At 29.6% G+C, this 18,372-nt stretch overlaps 2 protein-coding genes across 2 annotated transcripts; one reads left to right on the plus strand and one right to left on the minus strand.

Annotated features, from left to right (window-relative positions):
- Positions 1-319: 319 nt before the first annotated feature.
- LOC105435279 (myb family transcription factor PHL12) lies at positions 320-5,548 on the plus strand. Its single transcript, XM_011655681.2, has 5 exons — positions 320-763; positions 948-1,024; positions 2,294-2,433; positions 4,718-4,805; positions 5,151-5,548. The coding sequence occupies exons 1-5, from the start codon at positions 634-636 to the stop codon at positions 5,424-5,426; spliced, it is 711 nt and encodes a 236-aa protein (XP_011653983.1). The 5' UTR covers positions 320-633; the 3' UTR covers positions 5,427-5,548.
- Positions 5,549-5,716: 168 nt separating this feature from the next.
- On the minus strand, positions 5,717-13,142 carry LOC101204806 (TLC domain-containing protein 4). The gene is made up of 10 exons (XM_011655682.2): positions 12,878-13,142; positions 10,688-10,894; positions 10,394-10,482; positions 10,179-10,314; positions 7,733-7,807; positions 7,477-7,598; positions 6,992-7,067; positions 6,665-6,724; positions 5,988-6,228; positions 5,717-5,953 (listed from the first exon to the last, which is right to left on the minus strand). Exons 2-9 carry the CDS (start codon positions 10,790-10,792, stop codon positions 6,100-6,102), a joined length of 792 nt encoding a protein of 263 aa, XP_011653984.1. The 5' UTR covers positions 10,793-10,894; positions 12,878-13,142; the 3' UTR covers positions 5,717-5,953; positions 5,988-6,099.
- Between the last annotated feature and the right edge of the window lie 5,230 nt (positions 13,143-18,372).

The raw sequence follows: 18,372 nt of genomic DNA on the forward strand, positions 1-18,372 counted from the left end.
AAATATAACAAAATTTTAAATATATCAACCATTTATATAAATAGAACTTTATCCATTTTGTAAATATTTTAATACATTTACAAAAATATTTATGATAAAAATTGATTAAATTGAATTATTTATGATTCAAAATATTTCATAAATAATTCTATTTACTTAACTATTATAAATTTTGTTTTTAAGTAGTTTTTAAAGAGTATAAATAATTGGTCAATTTCTCTAAAAAAAATAAAAGTATATATATTAAATATGGAAGGAATTTTTGAAAAAGAAACAAAAGAGCGAATATAAAAAGGGGGAAAAAGCATGAAAAGGAAGTTCATAGAAACTACGTAGTGTAAAAGTCTAGGGCGTTAGACTTAAGAGAGGATTTCGGTTTCTGCCTTTCTATAATTGCTGCTGCCCGCCCCTCTCATTCTCTCTACCCTTCCATTTTTCATCACTTTGAACCTATATTTTCTAAATCAACAATCTCTTTCATCTTCATCTTCATCTCACCTAGCGATTCTATCCATTTGATTCATCGGTTTCCTCTTTTTTCATCTTCACCTGTTCTTGTATGACGATTCAATCTTCTTCTGCTTCGTTTCCATAATCAGATTTGGTTTCTTCGTTTTTTCTCTGTAAGAGAAGATGAAATTCTGTTCTTCGGACAGAATCGGAGTTAGACAGTACAATAAATCGGAGCTTCCACGTCTGCGGTGGACGCCGGAGCTTCATCGGTACTTTGTTCAGACAGTCGAGATCCTCGGCGGAAGAAATCGTAAGTAATTTATTTATTGATTAGTACTCAAAGCTTTTATTTCGTTCATTTCGCGGCCAGTTTTGGCTTTGGAATTGGAAGACTGTTTCGGAAAACATGAGAGAGGAGAGAGAGAGCGATTATGCGCGATCGTCCGTATTCGAATCTTTGATTGCCTTTTTTCTGAAGATCTGACTTGTTGCAGAAGCAACGCCGAAAAAAATCCTGCAAATGATGGGAGTGAAAGGACTGAAGATTTCACACATAAAGAGCCATTTACAGGTACTTTTTCGAAATTGAATTTTGATATAACGCTTAATTTTCATCGCTATTTCCGTTCGGTTGAGTGATTCCTTTTTTTCTTCTATATATATATTTCAATTGCATTTCCTCATCTATTCACAAAACAAAACTTCTCTGATTTATTTTCTCATTCGTTTGTTAATATAGTTCGTTGCGCGATCTGATCATGCTTGATTCTCAATATTTCCTCGTGCTAAAATAGTTCGTATAAACTTGATCGAGTTCTAGTCTGCTGAATCTATCTCATAGACGTATCACAAAACAATATACAAATCCACTGAATAAACACATGTTTGTACAGGAATCATACATACGAAACATATTTTGTTAAGTAGATTAGAGTTTTTGTAACACATAATTAAACTCAAAATTAGCAAAATTAATGAAACAAATACGATCTGTAATTAAAATGAATCTATTATTCAAATATTTGAATGAGGCTAAGTGAGTAGAGTAGGACTCTCTCTTTCTCTCTCTAAATGTGAAAATGGAATTAAGCCAAACAGATAAGATTAATAGCTAATTCATAGGGATAGGATTAGGACATTGGTTTTTAATTAATTAAAGAAGCTTTTCTCTTCGTCTTCTACTTTTTTTTTCCTTTTAGAAATTAAAATAAAGAGTTAAGTTTTGGTTAGGTAGATTCCATACATCGGGACGGAAAAAAGTAGCCTTTTTAATTCAATTAAATATGAAATTAAAGACAAAGAAGTAGAATAATTATGAGTTCTTGCATGGCGACGCTACTCTTAATAGGCTAAATTATAGATTTGGTTTGATTTTAGATACACATTCCTAAATATAACAATCATCTCCAAACATGCATATTACCAAATACATTTCTAAATATAACAATCATGTCCAAAGGATGTAATATAACAATCATGTTCAAAGGATTAACATGCATTAACAAACAAAATTAGATATTGTAATTCTTTTAAAATATTGTTATATATTAAATTATTAATGTTAAAAATGTTACTTATTTCAATTCACGTTTAAAAATTAGAGTTTATTTTTTTACAATTTAATAAATAGTATGATATATCTAATCACTTGTCGTATTTATAATATGTAAAATGGAGGTTCTATAGATTGTTTTTTAAATTTTTTTTAATTACAAAACTATTGAAAATATTTTTAATTGTGATAAACACAATAAATTATTATTTGTATTTAACTATAATATTTATAAATATATATTTAAAATATAAATTAATTCTATTATTTATGATGTATTTTGAGTAGATGTACAGAAGCATTAAATTAGAAAATGGGAGTAAGTGCGAGGATTTAGTGATGAGACAAGGCATGAAGCACAGAAGAAGAAGAACATTGCACTCTTGTGATATCAAAACCTTCTTCTCTTCGATCACCTCTTCCAACGAGTACGTTCCTCAATTTTCTTTTCTCTTCTCATATACCATCGTTTCCAAAATTATTTTAAATTATAAAACTATATAAAAAAATTATTTATAAATATAACAAAATTTTATAATTTATAGAAGATTGATGTAGATTTTTATTGGTATTTATCAATGTCTGTGTCTATCAATGTCTATAATAGGTAGGTGTCGATATCAAATTTTTTTAAATATTTTGATTCATTTTTTTATATTTGAAAATAAGTCCTATTATTATTATTAATGATTTTTATCGAGAATCTAAATCATTAGGTGCACATAGAGTTTATAACTGGAGTAAAAGTAAAATTTAAATAGAACATATCATTTTTAAAAAAGAAATTGATACGTGATAAGCATTCATTATCGGGTGTGGATTGGGTTACACAAAAGGATACGGGTGCTTTTCAAAAAAAAAAAAAAAAAAGAAGAAGAATTTCTAAATCGTTTCCTTAACTTCCATCTCATTTGAAAACTATTTTAATTTTTAGATTTTACTTTTCAAAATTGAATTTATAAACATTACTTCTCCTCAAAACAAATTTATTTGTTTTATTATAAACTTTATAGAGATGTTTGAAGACTTCATTTAAGACATGGTTTAAGAAATGTGAAAACCATGGAAAGAAAACAAGTACAATTTTTTAAAGAAAAAAACCTATATTATCTATGAGTATTGCATTTATGTATTTTGAAAATTTAAGCTTATAACTAAAGGTGTCCTTGTTTCCTTGAGGGTTTTTTAGAAATGTCTTGAAAATTCAATCTAATTTTAAAACCTAGAAATAAAAATATATTTTTGAAAAAGAAAAAGAAATATTTGAGTATAAATTCTGAAATGATTTATAAGATTAAAATCCAGATTGGTTACAAATGTGTGAAAATTTTATTTTAATAAGATAAGCGAATATAAATAAAGAAACTCAATAATAAGAATTAAGAATGGTTGGAGACATTATATACTTATATACGTGCATGGCCCTATGCATATCTATAAGATTAATAAATAAACCGGATAGCAATCACTCTTTCTTTCTTTCTTTCTTTCTGTTCATTTTCTAATCTTTTTTTTAAAGTTGTATGGTTTCAACTTATTTTGAGAAATATTGTAGTTTTTAAAAAGATCACAAAGTGAAGAAACGACCTTCCTAAAAAACTACTCTTCACACAAAAACCTAGAATTTGTTTATAAAAAAAAAGATGAGAAGAAATAAAAGGTGGCATGTCGTATCTTAGCTTTCTTTTCCATTTCAATAAAAGGTTCTTTTTTCATCAATAGACTTATTGGGGAAGATAAGAAGATACCCAAATGTTAAAGAATGCTTTGAACCTGACTTCCATCTCATTTCATTTCTCATATTTGGTTTCATTGTAGCTACAATATTTATCTCTGTCATTTTTTAAAACTATTTATTTTTAGAGGCTTTTCAAAAAAAAATTACATTCTATAGGAAAAATAACCCATCATCACACCTAGTTTTATCGGATTTTTCTAAGATGCGTAAATATTTTGTTTTTGGATTTCTTGTTCTTGTGTGTGTTTTTTTTTTTTTTTTTGTCATTCTTTTTTATTTTATTTTAATAAACCCTCTTTAAAAAAACAATATTTAAAAAAAAATCGAGTAACGGAAGATGGAGTTTGTTTTTTTTAAAAAATCTATTTTTTACTCTCATACTCTTGGAGTGGTTATGGTTAATGACAAAACATAGTCAACATATAGGAAAAATTTCAGTCTTTGCCTTTTTTGTTTTAGAATAAATAACAAACAAACAAAGCATGCATTCACACAAAATTTATATTACACAATTAAAGGGGTTCTTTTTTCTAATACAAATAAATTATTTTTCTTTTTATAAATACGATAGGGTGAGTGGAAACTACCAATAAATTTTGTTGGGAACACAATTACAAATTCAAATATAGTTTATTTTCTCTTCATTCTTATATTTAAGGGTTTACGTTTGAGATTGAGATCAAATACTTCTTACATTATATTATTTAACTGATATGTACACAAATATATGATGTCACTTTCATCATAAAACCTTTGAAATATCAATTTGTATTTTGAAAAATTATTGTAAATGAAAATACTCACTTATCATCCATATAATCTAAAATTTTACAAAATTTTATAAATATTTCATTTGGTTTTATTTGAAAATACTCCTTTTTTATGACAATTTTATTATATTTAAATATATTTTATAAAACAATGTTAAAAATAAATTATATATTTATTACTGATCCGTATCCAATATTTTGCAGAATACTGAGAGAAGAAGATGAGTTCTGCAGAGATAAAACAAAAGACGAACCTTCCTCCAACATAAAAGACAGAATTATTTATCAACAGGTAATCATTGCTCCAAATTTTTATTTTATTTTATTTAAAATATCATATTCATTTTATAGTCAATTATTTCATCTAACACATTGTCACCATTACCATTCTTTTCTTTTCTTTTCTTTTTTTCTAATTTTGAAAATAATCCTAATACATATTATTAATTTATATGTAAAATTTCAATTTTAAAGTTTTGATAAACGTAATTGATTTGAAATTTTAAATATATAATTACTGTTTCAAAGTTGAAAACTAGAAACTAAATTATCTCATGAGAAATAGAACTTCCAAATAACCGTGAACATAAAATGAAATGAAATAATAACGGAAATTTGCAAATTGAAACATTTGTAGGCTTCAGAATCAGAGTCAGAGTCGGAGGAGGAATGCGTCGGGGAGTCGATGTTAGAGGACCAAACATGTGATTGTGAACTCACATTGTCCCTCAAACCCTCAATGACACAGCAAATTGTAGAGAGACAGTTAAGTGATAATCAAGATAACAACACCTCCTCTTCCAATTCCAATTCCAATTCTCTGTCCTCCATTTCCCAACTCAATTTTAAGTTTGTAAAGCTGAAAGATTTCCCCCATCCTCACCATCATATCAATTTGGACCTAACCATATGAGAAACCGTAAACTCTTCCATTATATTCATAGCTTTACCCATATTTTATGTTAGATTACATGTCAAAAGTTTTGTTTGTTTGTTCATTAAAAAGAAATATACATCTAATGTCAGGTTAACATATATTCTCATTCAACTACAAATTTAATTAAGGTTTCAATGAACTACAAGAGGGGCTTTTAGATTGTTTAAAAGTTTAAAAACTTGCTAAAAACATACACAATATAAGTATGACTTATTAAACATTTTGAGGTTCATGGAACAAATAAATTAAATACGAACATTAAAATATTATCAACAAAAGCAAGGCATGAAATTAAGGAGTGAAAAAAGAAAAAGAAGAAGAAGAAATCCTTTTCCTATAATCTACAATAAACAATCATAATGACATTAAAATTATGCTAATTCTTCTCTTTTCTTTTTTTTTCTTTTCTTTTTTTCCTAGTAGAAATGGCTATCTATGTACTTAATTTTAACATGAAATTGTACAAATTATGAAAGTTGGAGATGTACAAAGTGGGGGGAGGGGGGAGGGGGAGGGGGAGGTGGAAGGTGGGGAGGTGGGAGGGGAAGCAGAGAAGAGAAGCTTTTAATAATTTGAACTACCTTCCCTTTTATGTCACTCATCACAATGCTGGTTGGCTCCAAATAGTATGTATAGACTATTTGGGTTTTCATTGCCTCTTTGCCAATGTCTTTTTCAATCCTCTAAATATTTTAGAGAACCACGTCAAGTTCATGATCCATAATATCGATGGAACCACGAACACCAAAAATTGCCCAAAAACGTGCATCTGCAAAACCTGTTAATGGCCACACAAAAAAAATAAAATAAAAATGCATTGTTTTTTTTTTTTTTTAATTCAAGCAAATCAAGACATAAATCCTTATCAAATTTTATTGAAAGTGAAGTACATATATATAATAACACACTACTAATCATCACAATATGTTGCAGGAAGAATCAAGTAGATTATTCCATGAGATTAGTCGGGTAGATGTAAACATGGATATTTTTTAAAAAAAAAAAGGTGGATGTAAACATGGATATTAAAGAAAAAAAAGGTAAAGTGGCAATGGAAAGGTAACAAGAAAAAAAACTTAAGAGTAGATGTGATGGATAGAAATGATAATAAAGGAAGTAAAAGATTGAAAATGCATTTTTGCCAATAAATGAGCAAAAACAGTAAGAGTAGTAAATCCAATAACTTCAACAAATAGCTTAGAGATTGATTATACCTGATTCAAGTGTAAGTAGACATGGTAAAACATGTACATGAACAACAGAATTCTCGCAACCTGAACAACAAAATATATATATATATATATATTCATATTAGTCCAAACTGCTTACAAAAATACATATTATAGAAATTATTAGATATAGAAAAATAAATGAAATTTTATTTTATATGACAAAAACTTCCAAAAGTGTCTATAAAACTAACAAAATATCACAATCTATCCATTATTTTGTTATATTTTGCTATATTTTGAAAATACCCAAAATAAATATATATAAAAAAAATACATATATAAATAATAAGATTAATTTTTGTTACTCACCAGCCACGCGAAGAATATAACAATTCCATTTATGAGGTATGCTTTTGACTTCTTCATTCCAGCTGTATCAAGGTACCTACGCACAAAAATTTATTTTAGAAAATAAACTATATTCTGAGGATGTATGAACAAATTCCAAGTCAAAATCAACACACTATTTCACTTCATAATTATAATTTTCCTTAAAATATCATTTTCTCCCCTCCAGTAATTTAAATTTGGTACAATTTTAGTTCCTCAAACTTATTTTTTATCAGAATTGGCTAATTGATGACAGTAGTTTTCATGCAAGAAACTATAAAATGTGAATAAGTTGTCAAAATTTATTCAGAAATGCTAATAGATAATAAAAACATTTCAAAAAAGTTTAACAATATCGAATAAATTTAAGTTTTCATTAAAAAGACAAGGACTAAAATTGAAGAAACTTGGAAATACAAGGACTAAAATGGGATTTTAACATAAACTTTTTAAGGGAAAATTACCATCTCAAATTGATCCCAGGGGTAGTTGTCTCAGAGATGAGAACCATGTAGGTGTAAAGCTGCCCCTCACCAGTCAACATGGCATAGGCCACAGCTAAGAGAGAAAGAAGATGGTGTATCACCTGAAAAAATAAAAACACCACGTTCACGTTGTCAACAACGAATTTTCTACGTTTTTTTTTCCCTGAAGAACACAAGATAAGATGACGGGAACATACAAATAGCTTGTAATATTTAAAAAGTAGAATGCACTTACATACTCCATTCCACCAATTGCAGGGTAAAACCAAAGGATCATCACGAGATCGGTTATGAAGTAACCGACAGACACCTGCAGTAGCGTCATCAAAACTTAAGTCTATCCCGAGTTTAATAATTACTGGGGAAATGGTTGAAGAAATGATTTTATGATAGCAGTAGATTAGATGCTTTAACCACTAAACTATGTTTAGACTGACAAAATTTTAAGTCTAACACAGATAGAAAACTAGAACAGAAAAAGGAGTCCTAAAATACTACAGGAACGGACTCCAATCCAAAAGAATAACGCCAACCAAAAATTACAAAAAAGTCCGATTAACAAACACCCAAAAAAAAACGCATTAAACACCTCACTGCTTCCCACACTTGTTTGAAAAGTTTGAAAAGTTAAAAGCTTCCTCTTGAGCTACTCACCACAAAATAACACAAAAACAAGCTTGGTACAAGACTATTCCCTTGTCACGAAAGGAAATTTTCATTAAAAATCTCCTCCATTATGTAACAAAAGTCGACACCAAATACCTAAAAAAGACAACTCCAAAGAGAAAAAGCAAACTCACAACCCCACAAAAGATGGTCAAGATCCTCCTCCAAACGAAACCTAAGATAAGGACACGACAAGACAGAAGAAAAGAATCGGTGTTCACCACTCACTCTAGTGAGTAGTACTTCTCAAGCAAAAAACTCCACTTTCTTAGGAACTCTTACCTTCCAAAGAGAAGAAAAAAAACTTAAGCCCTAAATGGGAAGAGAACTGAGGGAAAAGAAAAAGGAACGACACAAAAATTCCTCAGATAGACTTGGGAGCCATCCATACCCAAACATCTCTTATCCCAACAACAAACCTCTTATCGGAAACAATAGGAAGAAGAACCACAACCTCCAAAAACTCACTATCAATGAGAGGATGACGAAAACCCAAAATAAAAAAGGTGGAGACTCTGAGGGACGTAGAATAGAAGTGACCAAGTGAAACCTCATTTCAGGCGGATGATAAAAGGAAGGGGAAAATCATAGCGGGCTTAACACAGCCAAAAATCCTTAACAAAAGTATATATTAGACCAATCCCATGTAACATTTAACAAACTGTAAAACAAAGGACAACCCAAGACTAGGGTCATCCAAAGGTTTTTACTAGACCCTTTTAACGCACTACTTGAAATCCTCTTCCGAATATAATAAAACAACTAAATTTTCAAAGTAATAAGAACAGCTGTTTGAAGAATTGAATAATGTTCTCCTAACGTAACATCTCCAAAAAAGCCCACATGTTATCCACCCTACACATAACATTTGAGATCAACTATCAAGTAGCACAAGAAAACTTTAATGCAGAAATAAAGGTTATATTTAAATTACCCCATGATGAAATTGGTTTCAAAGCATTATTTTTCAGGTGCTCTTACTTCTAAGCTTCTATCATTCTCTAGAACACAGCAACACTTTGAACTATGTTTCATCTAGGGTAGCTTCTAGAATATCAAATCCTAGAAAGGTGGGCACATGACTCGAATTTATTCTCTTTTAATCCTTTATTATTTACACAAACATCTGTTGACCACTATGACAAGTCATGGTGGTTAACAACGTGTCATGTTTCTTTGGATACAATTTTCAATAATCAACATAGATTTTTAGATTGTTCGATAACACATTTTCAGCCTATATATTATTTCAGTCGAGAGTTCTAATTATCAAAATGCCAAATTCACACTGCTCTCTGTCCCCCCTTCCAACTTTCCATGCAATACTTCCTCATAAATAAAGCTTAATGCCACTGTTATCCTCTCAGTGAGAAACTTAAGTTTCTTAAATCACCAATTCATCCCAAAAACTTAAGTTGATAGGTGATGACAAATTTAATATAATATCTAACACTCCCCCTCACATATGGGCTTAAGATATCAATAAAAACCCAACAAGTGGGAATCCATATTAAATGGGGAGGAAATAACGTTGCAAGAGTTTGAACACAAGACCTTCTTGGACCACTTGCTCTGATACCATCTTAAATCACAAATTCATCCAAAAAGCTTAAGCTAATAGGTGATGTCAAATTTAATAATATAAACAATTATTATGACCAAAAACTTGATAGGGAAGTACCAATGATCTATATCATTTGCTCCACCCAAAAAAAGTTTTATGAGTCTTAAATCTCAAAGGTATACATTTCCTTTCAGGTTTCGATCCTAATTCTTAGGACCTGATCAGGGCATATTCTTTCAAGAACCATCCTCTGAAACAAAAATCTCCATCTTTTTTTTTTAATTTTATTTTGACTAGACAAATCTTCCATCTTTATTGTTACCATACTATAGTCTATAAGCTTCACAAAGTTGAGGGAGGCCCTTAACATTTCCAGCATAAGACAAAATTTCTCACTCTATGATAATATACCTACTCATATATATGAATTTAGTACAAAGAGTGCACTTACTCCCAGGCCAAATGTAGATATTGTTGAATTACGAAAGGTAATAGGGCCAAAATATTGGTCAGAATAGAGATCTGATAAAAACACCATGTATAATGCTGCTGCTGTGATGAAAATGGCATGGACAGTTGACATTGCCCTGTAAAAACAGCAAACACAAAAACATATTACAAAGAAAAAAGAAATAAACCAATGCAAAGAAGGGGATGATCATGTACCGGTTGTTCCACTCCACCCGCTGAATCCTAGAAAGATTTGAATAGCTCTTGAAGTAAACACTGCTTATCATATCAGTAAGATCATAGACCTGGAAACCATAGGATGAATTACAAATGATGCAGAAATAAATACAAAGAAGAAGAACTTCACATGCAAACTCACAAAGAGAAAAGAAACTAACTACAAGCATATTATCAACCTTTTAACATCATGATGATTGCATTGAAGATAAAGTCGCATGCAAGGGACCCACATTCAACAAGATAAAAGAGCCATAGATGACAGGAAGGTACCAATTTGCTAGCAAGTACGCCTGCGGGAATGGAAATATATGGTACAACAGGATCTGATAGTACAAGATACTTAAGTAGTTCCCCGGCCTGGCTCTTTAGTGACATGATCGCTTGTTTCAATCTTGGGTTACAGCATGCCACAGCTTCAAAAGAAACAAGATGCGCAATTCCTTCAAATTCTCTAACTTCTTCTCTGCCTATTCACACCTGTTTTCAAAGTAAAAGGTAAGCCATCTTAACCAACTAATGAGGAAAACTAAACATAATTGGCAGAGTTAAGACAAGAGCATCATTCTCATTCACCACTCTATAAAGGTCAACCCAAGACAATAAGAGAGACTAATAAGCGAAGTGAAGGAACTACAAATCAAAAGGTTTCATCCAAACAGATGGCAAGGGAGTTGTGGCAGAGTGCTCTCAGAATCCCAGTTAAGGAACTAGGACGGGAGAGGTACTATAGGTTTATCAAATTTAAGGCTTCCTTAAGAAGCTCTACTTTTGTAATTAATTAGTAGTTTCCCTCTTTTCTACAAGAGAACAATGGAGTGGTTCTACCATCCAAAACTCATCTAGGTGGAATCCTTTTGCTTCTATTGCAAAACTGAAAGAACTTTGTACAAACCATGGCATTTTACTTGGTTTAATGTCACATCTCTCATTACAATTTTATGTTATCTAACAAGGGTTAACACTTGACATTCTTCTTAATCTATAATGCGCCAATGAGCAAGAAGCAGGTCAGAAGATAAATTAAATAGTCACAAAGTAATATTAGTATTCATGCTCAAATATTCCCCAAGTAGAAAGATTGCTTAAAACCCCCAAAGAAAGAATACAAAGAATCAAACATGATGACACATGAACTGGTGTGCTGGCAGGATCAAAGCAGAAATTTCATTCCATTCGTGAAATACTGAAACTTCTTCTTGTCTATAGTATACAACATATGGCCTCTTGGTGGAGTTCAAATCACAAAGACGTCTTTCGTAATAAAATCTTTCCATTACTATTACAGATTGGAAAACCTTTTTGTCGTACAATCTCTTTAGGAGGGATCACCCTTGGCTCTCGATCCTTAGGTAGTTCCTTTTGGCTAATCAGCTCAATCAAAATTGGAGCAAACGAACATGTGTAGAATTTATTTCCAATTTTTACTGGTAAAAAATTGGCCGAATACTTAAATGTTAGAACTATGAGGTCAAATGCTTAGTCATCCAACTTCCAGATGCATGCAACAAGCTAAGTAGATTTAAAACCTAGGATAAGATGATTGTGACACGGTAAAAACAACATTGCATGTTGCAAATTTTCTAATAACACATCACAATCTTTTTATTCAAAAGCTCTAAATGTACAACAAGTACAACCAAGCTTCTAAAATCTTTAGACCACAGGCTGAATATACAAAGCATCTCCTAAACCATCATAAACTTGCAGTTCAATGAAGTCCTACACGATAGATAGATAATACATAACAACCTCAGAACTGAAAGATCAAAACTACCAAACACAAACATTGTGAATTAGCTTCAGAGTCCCACCGTATGTAAAATTCACACTTCCACTCATCACAAAACTGAAATACAAAGGAGAACGTCCAACTTCCAAGGACCAGTGACCAGCACGTTTCACAATGGCAGTCTAATTTAAACTCTTATAGAGATATCAATCACATTGAAAACATACGTCAATAAATTTTAATAGAATAAAAAAACTAATAGAATTCAAATTTATACACTAATCAAGAAAATCGGAACTCCAAGAAGATCGTCAAAATACACCAACAGCAATCCGCAAGTTACACAAAGTTAAGTCAATCCGTCATGAATTTCTAATGCAGCCAATGAAAAGTCAATCACACTGAAAAACGAAAGAAATAACCAAGTAGAATGCAAATTCACACTCATCGCGAAAATCGAAAGACGAAGGAGATCGTCCAAAAACATCAACGGCAATAAGTAAGTTTGACAAAGGATAAATTCCGACATCAAGTTATAAAGCAAAAGAACATAAACCAAAAAAATCAACAAAACAAAACAAAAACGAGAATTAAGCACACAAAAAACTCATATAGAGAATGAAATAGAAGTAAAAACACCACAGAAATGCGCGTTTGATCAGAAAATCAACCAAAACAAATCGATAAGCAAAAAATGACAAAAGATGATCACAAAAACCATAAAAACTCACCGGAAAATCGGCGGAAAACGTGGAGACGCGGCGGAGAAGAATCAGGAAGCAATAAGAAGAGCGGAGAAGGATTAAAGGAGGAAGAAAGAGAAGTAGAAAGAAAGGCGGAAAATGGGAATGATAATGAAAATGGGGAAGAAGAGAAGAAGGCAATAGAAAGAGGAAAAGAAATTTCTGTTAGGAATGGAAGAAAGAGAGAGGGAAGGATTAGGGTCAGGTAATTGGGCCCAAAGCAATAGTGTCTTCTTTTCTCACGCTACGCTGCGCTCCTTAGCGTTAACCACTACGATACGAACCTTCCAGACAAATCCACTCTTATTATTTTCATTTCTTAACTTTAAATAGCTTTTTTGTTTCTCTACTTTTGACTTCCGTTTTTTTTCGTCGTTAAATTTTCAATCCAAATCATTTTAGCTTTTAAAATTAAATTTCTTTCTTTTTTTATCTCTTACAATAATTTTATTTCTTTTTACCAACTCTTAATTACCACATATAAAATTTTAAAAAATATGTATTTACATAAGATTTTATTCATCTTCCAATAACATATAAAATTTCTTAATCTAAACAACTTAAATTAAATCATCTCTAATTTCATATTATCTTCCTTTATCAATTCACCCTTCAACACAATAACTATAGGATGAAGTCAGGAGTACAATAACTAAAATAAACGTTTTTAAAATATAAAAACTAAAATAATCCTTTTAAAATGTATAAATCAAAGTAGTATTTAAATTTATGGGATAAATCATTAGAAAAAATAAACAAACTAATAAATTGGTAACAAACTAAACAAAAGATTGTAACTGTTTTTCTATAACTGTGGATAAGTTTGAAGTATATTTAGAAAAAAAATACACTTTTATTCCATCAAATTTTATTTGTTCATTCTACCAAAAATTTAATGCATACCTATTTTTTATCTTTTAAAAGAAAGTTGTTTGGAATTTTTTTAAAATTAAGTTGGAAATATTTGGATATAATTAGAAATTTTTGGTGTATTTTTCTAAAAAAAATTTAGTTTGTTTTGCTATATTTTAATCAATATTGATGGTCACACTCGTATCCTTTGTCTTATTTCACTTTCCTTAATTATAACATTTTTTATAAGAACAATAGCAACACATTAAATGATAATCATCTTAATCTGTATGACATACATCAAATCTCTTTCTACTCTTACATGGTTTGATATCATATTAAATCAGCGATTGATTTAAAGTCAATATATATTTAGAATATGAGATAGGTGAGAGGAAAATGGAATATATATATATATATATATATATATATAAAATAGTAGGTAGGCATTGAAAGGAATGATAAGGAAGATGAAGGGAGGGGGAAAAGAAGGAAGAAAAGTGAAAAGACATGTTATTTAAAATAACAATAAAGGTTGTATTGTTCTAAAATGATTAAAAAAAGAAATATTTTATTTTAAAATGCAATCAATAATAAAATAATGTTACTTACAACTTTTGTCACAAAATTAATAGAAAGTTTAGATGGATGGACCAATATGACATAACACTTCAACCTTATGAGATAAAATGTCAAAGTTTGTGTAGCTAATAACACATTGAACCAACGTGTTAAATTTATTTTTACTTTTTTTGGTAAAAAGGGAATCAACCATTCAATTTAAAGATTAAAAAAAGTTGATTGATTTATTATATTATATTTGTGTTTTTTCCCTGGACCAATTAATTAGTTGATTTTCTTCGTTTATACTTAGGAGAGAGATCGTAACAAATGTCTTTTCTAAAAAGAAAATTGTAAACAACAAATAAGTAGATATACAAACAATATCAATTGTTTCGAATTGCAACTTCTTGAACTAAAACTGGAGTAATGAACAAGACCTCTTCTATGGAAAGCTCAAATGTCATAGGTAGCATATTGAAACTGATTGTTAAGACTATAAAGTAATTTTACGGTACAAATTTCACTCATAGAATGGTTTGATAGCGTAGGTAATATTAGAATATGTTGCATATGAAATATGATAGCCATTTTCTTACTCTTACAAAGATTATTAATGGGTTTGGTATAGTAGACTCTCTTAGGAAGCAATAATAATGCAGATAATTAATATTAGTTGGGTATTGAAACAATATTAATATTAGTTTGCCGGCCTCAATCTTTTTTCTAATGGTGTGGGTGCTACTCTTGGCGGAGAGGGTGTGATTGTTGTATGACTTCCAATCCCAACAAGAATTTTGATTTCTATCGACAATTTTTTCTGACAATGTAAAATAAATATGGACCGTGTCTATGCAGTTTTCATTGCGTGCATACATCTTTGCTTTTGCCAACAAAAATATGTACGTGGAAAAAAGTTGTGTATTGCGTAGACAGATCATCGTTTTTGCCAGTTAAAATATACACGTGGACAAAAGGTTGTGGTTTTAAGAAGATTTTTAAGTTGGATTTCTATTTGACGTTTATTTTAGTTTAGGGTCACATATCGTGTGTGTGCATACATTTTAAATATTTGTCCACGTAGTTTATGTGGCGAAAAACTGCACGTTTCTTATATATATTTATGCGATATAATATAACACTTTTTATATATATTTATAGCAACACAAAATTTATTACTTAATTTTCCGAGGGGAATTGTTGCTTTGGAAGTGGAGACTCTTGCTTTTCTCTATGGGCTTAAAATGGTGGTGGAGTGCAATGTGAGTACTCAAGTGGTGGTGGAGAGCGACCCCCCTTGTGTTGGTATGTGCCACTAATGATAGATGTTTGAGCGTCTCGTTCGAATAGTGTTGAATGAAATATGATGTTTATCTTATTCTTTACGTCTATTGTGTTTATCTTATTTGGTTTATCTCCAATAAATCGTGACAGTATAATAGATTACGATAAAGCATGAAAGACTATTATTTATGTACTTTATTTTATATTATGATAAATACATATAGTAGTCTATGTCTGTCATAGGTTGACAGTTATATTTTGCTATATTTGTAAATGATTTTAAAAAATTTATTACTTCAAATTAATTTTACAATCTAATAATTGTACAAATTAATGCATGTCAATCGTGTTAGGTTTGTTAAACAATCTTTCAAAAATAACATTAATTATAATTAATAAGATTGTCAACGGATTTGATTATTCAACAAAATTTAGAGATTTATAATTAAAAGAATAAAGAGGGTGACAATTTGTTCGTCGAAATAATGAATATTTAACGGTGTATTTATTTAGAATTTTAAAAAAGAAGAATAAAAAATATATGTTCTCTTAAACTTTCAACTTTATATCAACCTAATCTTTATAGACTAATAATTATATCAATTTAAATCTTTAACTTTAAAACTTATATCAATTTAATCCTCAACCTAACAATTGTATTAATAAAAGTACTAAACTTTTAACACGTGTTTTCATTTAAACCCTAATTTTTCATAAGTGTGTCCAAAAAGTTCAAAGTTTAAATTTGATAAAACTCGAAAGTTCAGGGTTTAAAATTGATATTTACAAAATAGTGATTATAACGTTGTTTTTATATATTTTTACAATCACGTTGAGGAAGATTGAACCTAAAATAATACAAATTCATGGTAATCTCTTAACTAAATATATTATTCCCATCCTCCTCATCTATTGGTTCATAAATTTTGTCTAAATCTTAATTTTGAAAAAAATAAAAAGAATTATTTTTAAAAAATGTGACTAACAATTCAAATGTTTATATAAACATATGAAAATCATCGTGATAAAACAAATACAATTTTTGAAAATAAAAAATAAAATAATTACCAAACATGACCTTAACTAGGTAGAAATTATATATATTAAGGATCACTTACGAATTTATGTAGAGGCTAGCGGGGGACACGTGTCCCCTCACGTTATCGATTTTTGTATTTTTAATATTTATTTTCAAGTGTCAAATTATAATATATATTAAATAATGCTTTATTTTAAACAAAATATGATTGTTGTCTAGTGGTTGTGCCCCGACTCCAAAATTAGAATTTCTTAATATAATTATAATATAGAGTGGTTTATAATTTCTCCAATAGTCATGACATTGAAGTTCTTAAAATGGATACTATGTTTTTAGTTCGAGGACAACAAAGTCAAAAATTTCAACCAATTACAAATTTATATCATTATCGTGTTGAAGTCTTCCTATATTGTCATTGGTATGCAACTTCAAGAATTGAAAAATCGTTTTAGTGAAACAAGTACATAATTGCTTCTCAGTGTGGTTTATTTGAATCCAAGTAACTCATTTGCTGCTTTTGATAGACAAAAACTTAGTCGACTTGGTCAGTTTTATCCAAGAGACTTTTCACCTAATGAACTCTCTATGCTTGAGAATCGACTTCAAAATTACATTATTGATATACAATCATAATTTGTTAAATTGAAAAACATTGGTAATATTGTAGTGAAAATGGTCATTACGAAAAGAGATAAAGTGTAACAATTATCTCTTACTGTGTTATCAGTTGCTCACATTGACATTGATTTTATCGATTCTAACAGCTGTTGTAGTGAACATTTTCTGCTATGAATATTGTGAAAACTTACTGTGTAATCAAATGAAAGATCAATGAATGAATGATTGTCTTATAGCTTATATATTGAGAAAGATTTATTGGATAAGTTAGATAATAAACTTATCATTGATTGATTTTAAAACATGAAAACTCGTAAAGGACAATTGTAATATATATTAAACTAATTAATATTTGAAGCTATTACTATTTTTTAAACATTTTTTAGTGTGTCTATTATTTTAGATATGGTCTAATGTTAATCGAATACTAGTCAATACATAAAACTTACAGGTCTATATGTCATGCTAGTGATCTCAGTCGGTGTACGGAGGTGTTAATGACCAAAAGATACATAGCTCGCTCAAATGTATTATTAAAATATGTTTTCTTTTTATATTGGTTGAAATGCAACCATTGAGTCATTGAAATAATTGACGTTTCCATCAATATTATAAAATAAGTATTTTTTTTTTCCTTTTGTTTGTTGAGTGAAACTTGATTGTAAATTTGTCATTTTAACTTTTTATAGTGAATTAAGGGTAAAAAAAATTACTAAGTTCAACAAAATTTATAGAATTTGAGTTAGATCATTTGTCCGTTGAGCTTCTTGTTGCTTCCACGGAGGTGAGACTAGAAATGATTTTTTTAAAAAAATAATAATGGAAATGCAAAAAGAAAAAAAAAAGTTTTCCTAATCAAACTCTTGACAATACAATACACCGTTGGGAGAAACATTTATCCATGACATCGTATGTATATAAGCATCAAAAGTTCTGTGAGTTCGTGAGAGTATTTTCTATTAGAATTTATGTCTTAAAACTCATAGTTTCTAATCATATTTTATTCAATAAAGTCGTTATTGATACTATAATCTTAAAACCAATTAACTAAGAACTTGAGGCTATTATTGAGTAAACTTGAACTTTATGTGAAGACATTAACGTGGATCAAGTTCGAGTAAATAGTCTA

The sequence above is a fragment of the Cucumis sativus genome, chromosome 4 (genome assembly GCF_000004075.3).
Source record: "Cucumis sativus cultivar 9930 chromosome 4, Cucumber_9930_V3, whole genome shotgun sequence".
NCBI lineage: Eukaryota > Viridiplantae > Streptophyta > Magnoliopsida > Cucurbitales > Cucurbitaceae > Cucumis > Cucumis sativus.

Coding starts and splice junctions, on each gene's coding strand:
- LOC105435279 (XM_011655681.2), top strand. CDS start 634: ATGAAATTCTGTTCTTCGGACAGAATCGGAGTTAGACAGTACAATAAA. Junction 764..947: donor GATCCTCGGCGGAAGAAATC/GTAAGTAATTTA, acceptor GACTTGTTGCAG/AAGCAACGCCGAAAAAAATC. Junction 2,434..4,717: donor TCGATCACCTCTTCCAACGA/GTACGTTCCTCA, acceptor AATATTTTGCAG/AATACTGAGAGAAGAAGATG.
- LOC101204806 (XM_011655682.2), bottom strand. CDS start 10,792: ATGTCACTAAAGAGCCAGGCCGGGGAACTACTTAAGTATCTTGTACTA. Junction 10,483..10,687: donor GCGTACTTGCTAGCAAATTG/GTACCTTCCTGT, acceptor TATGGTTTCCAG/GTCTATGATCTTACTGATAT. Junction 10,315..10,393: donor CGGGTGGAGTGGAACAACCG/GTACATGATCAT, acceptor CTGTTTTTACAG/GGCAATGTCAACTGTCCATG.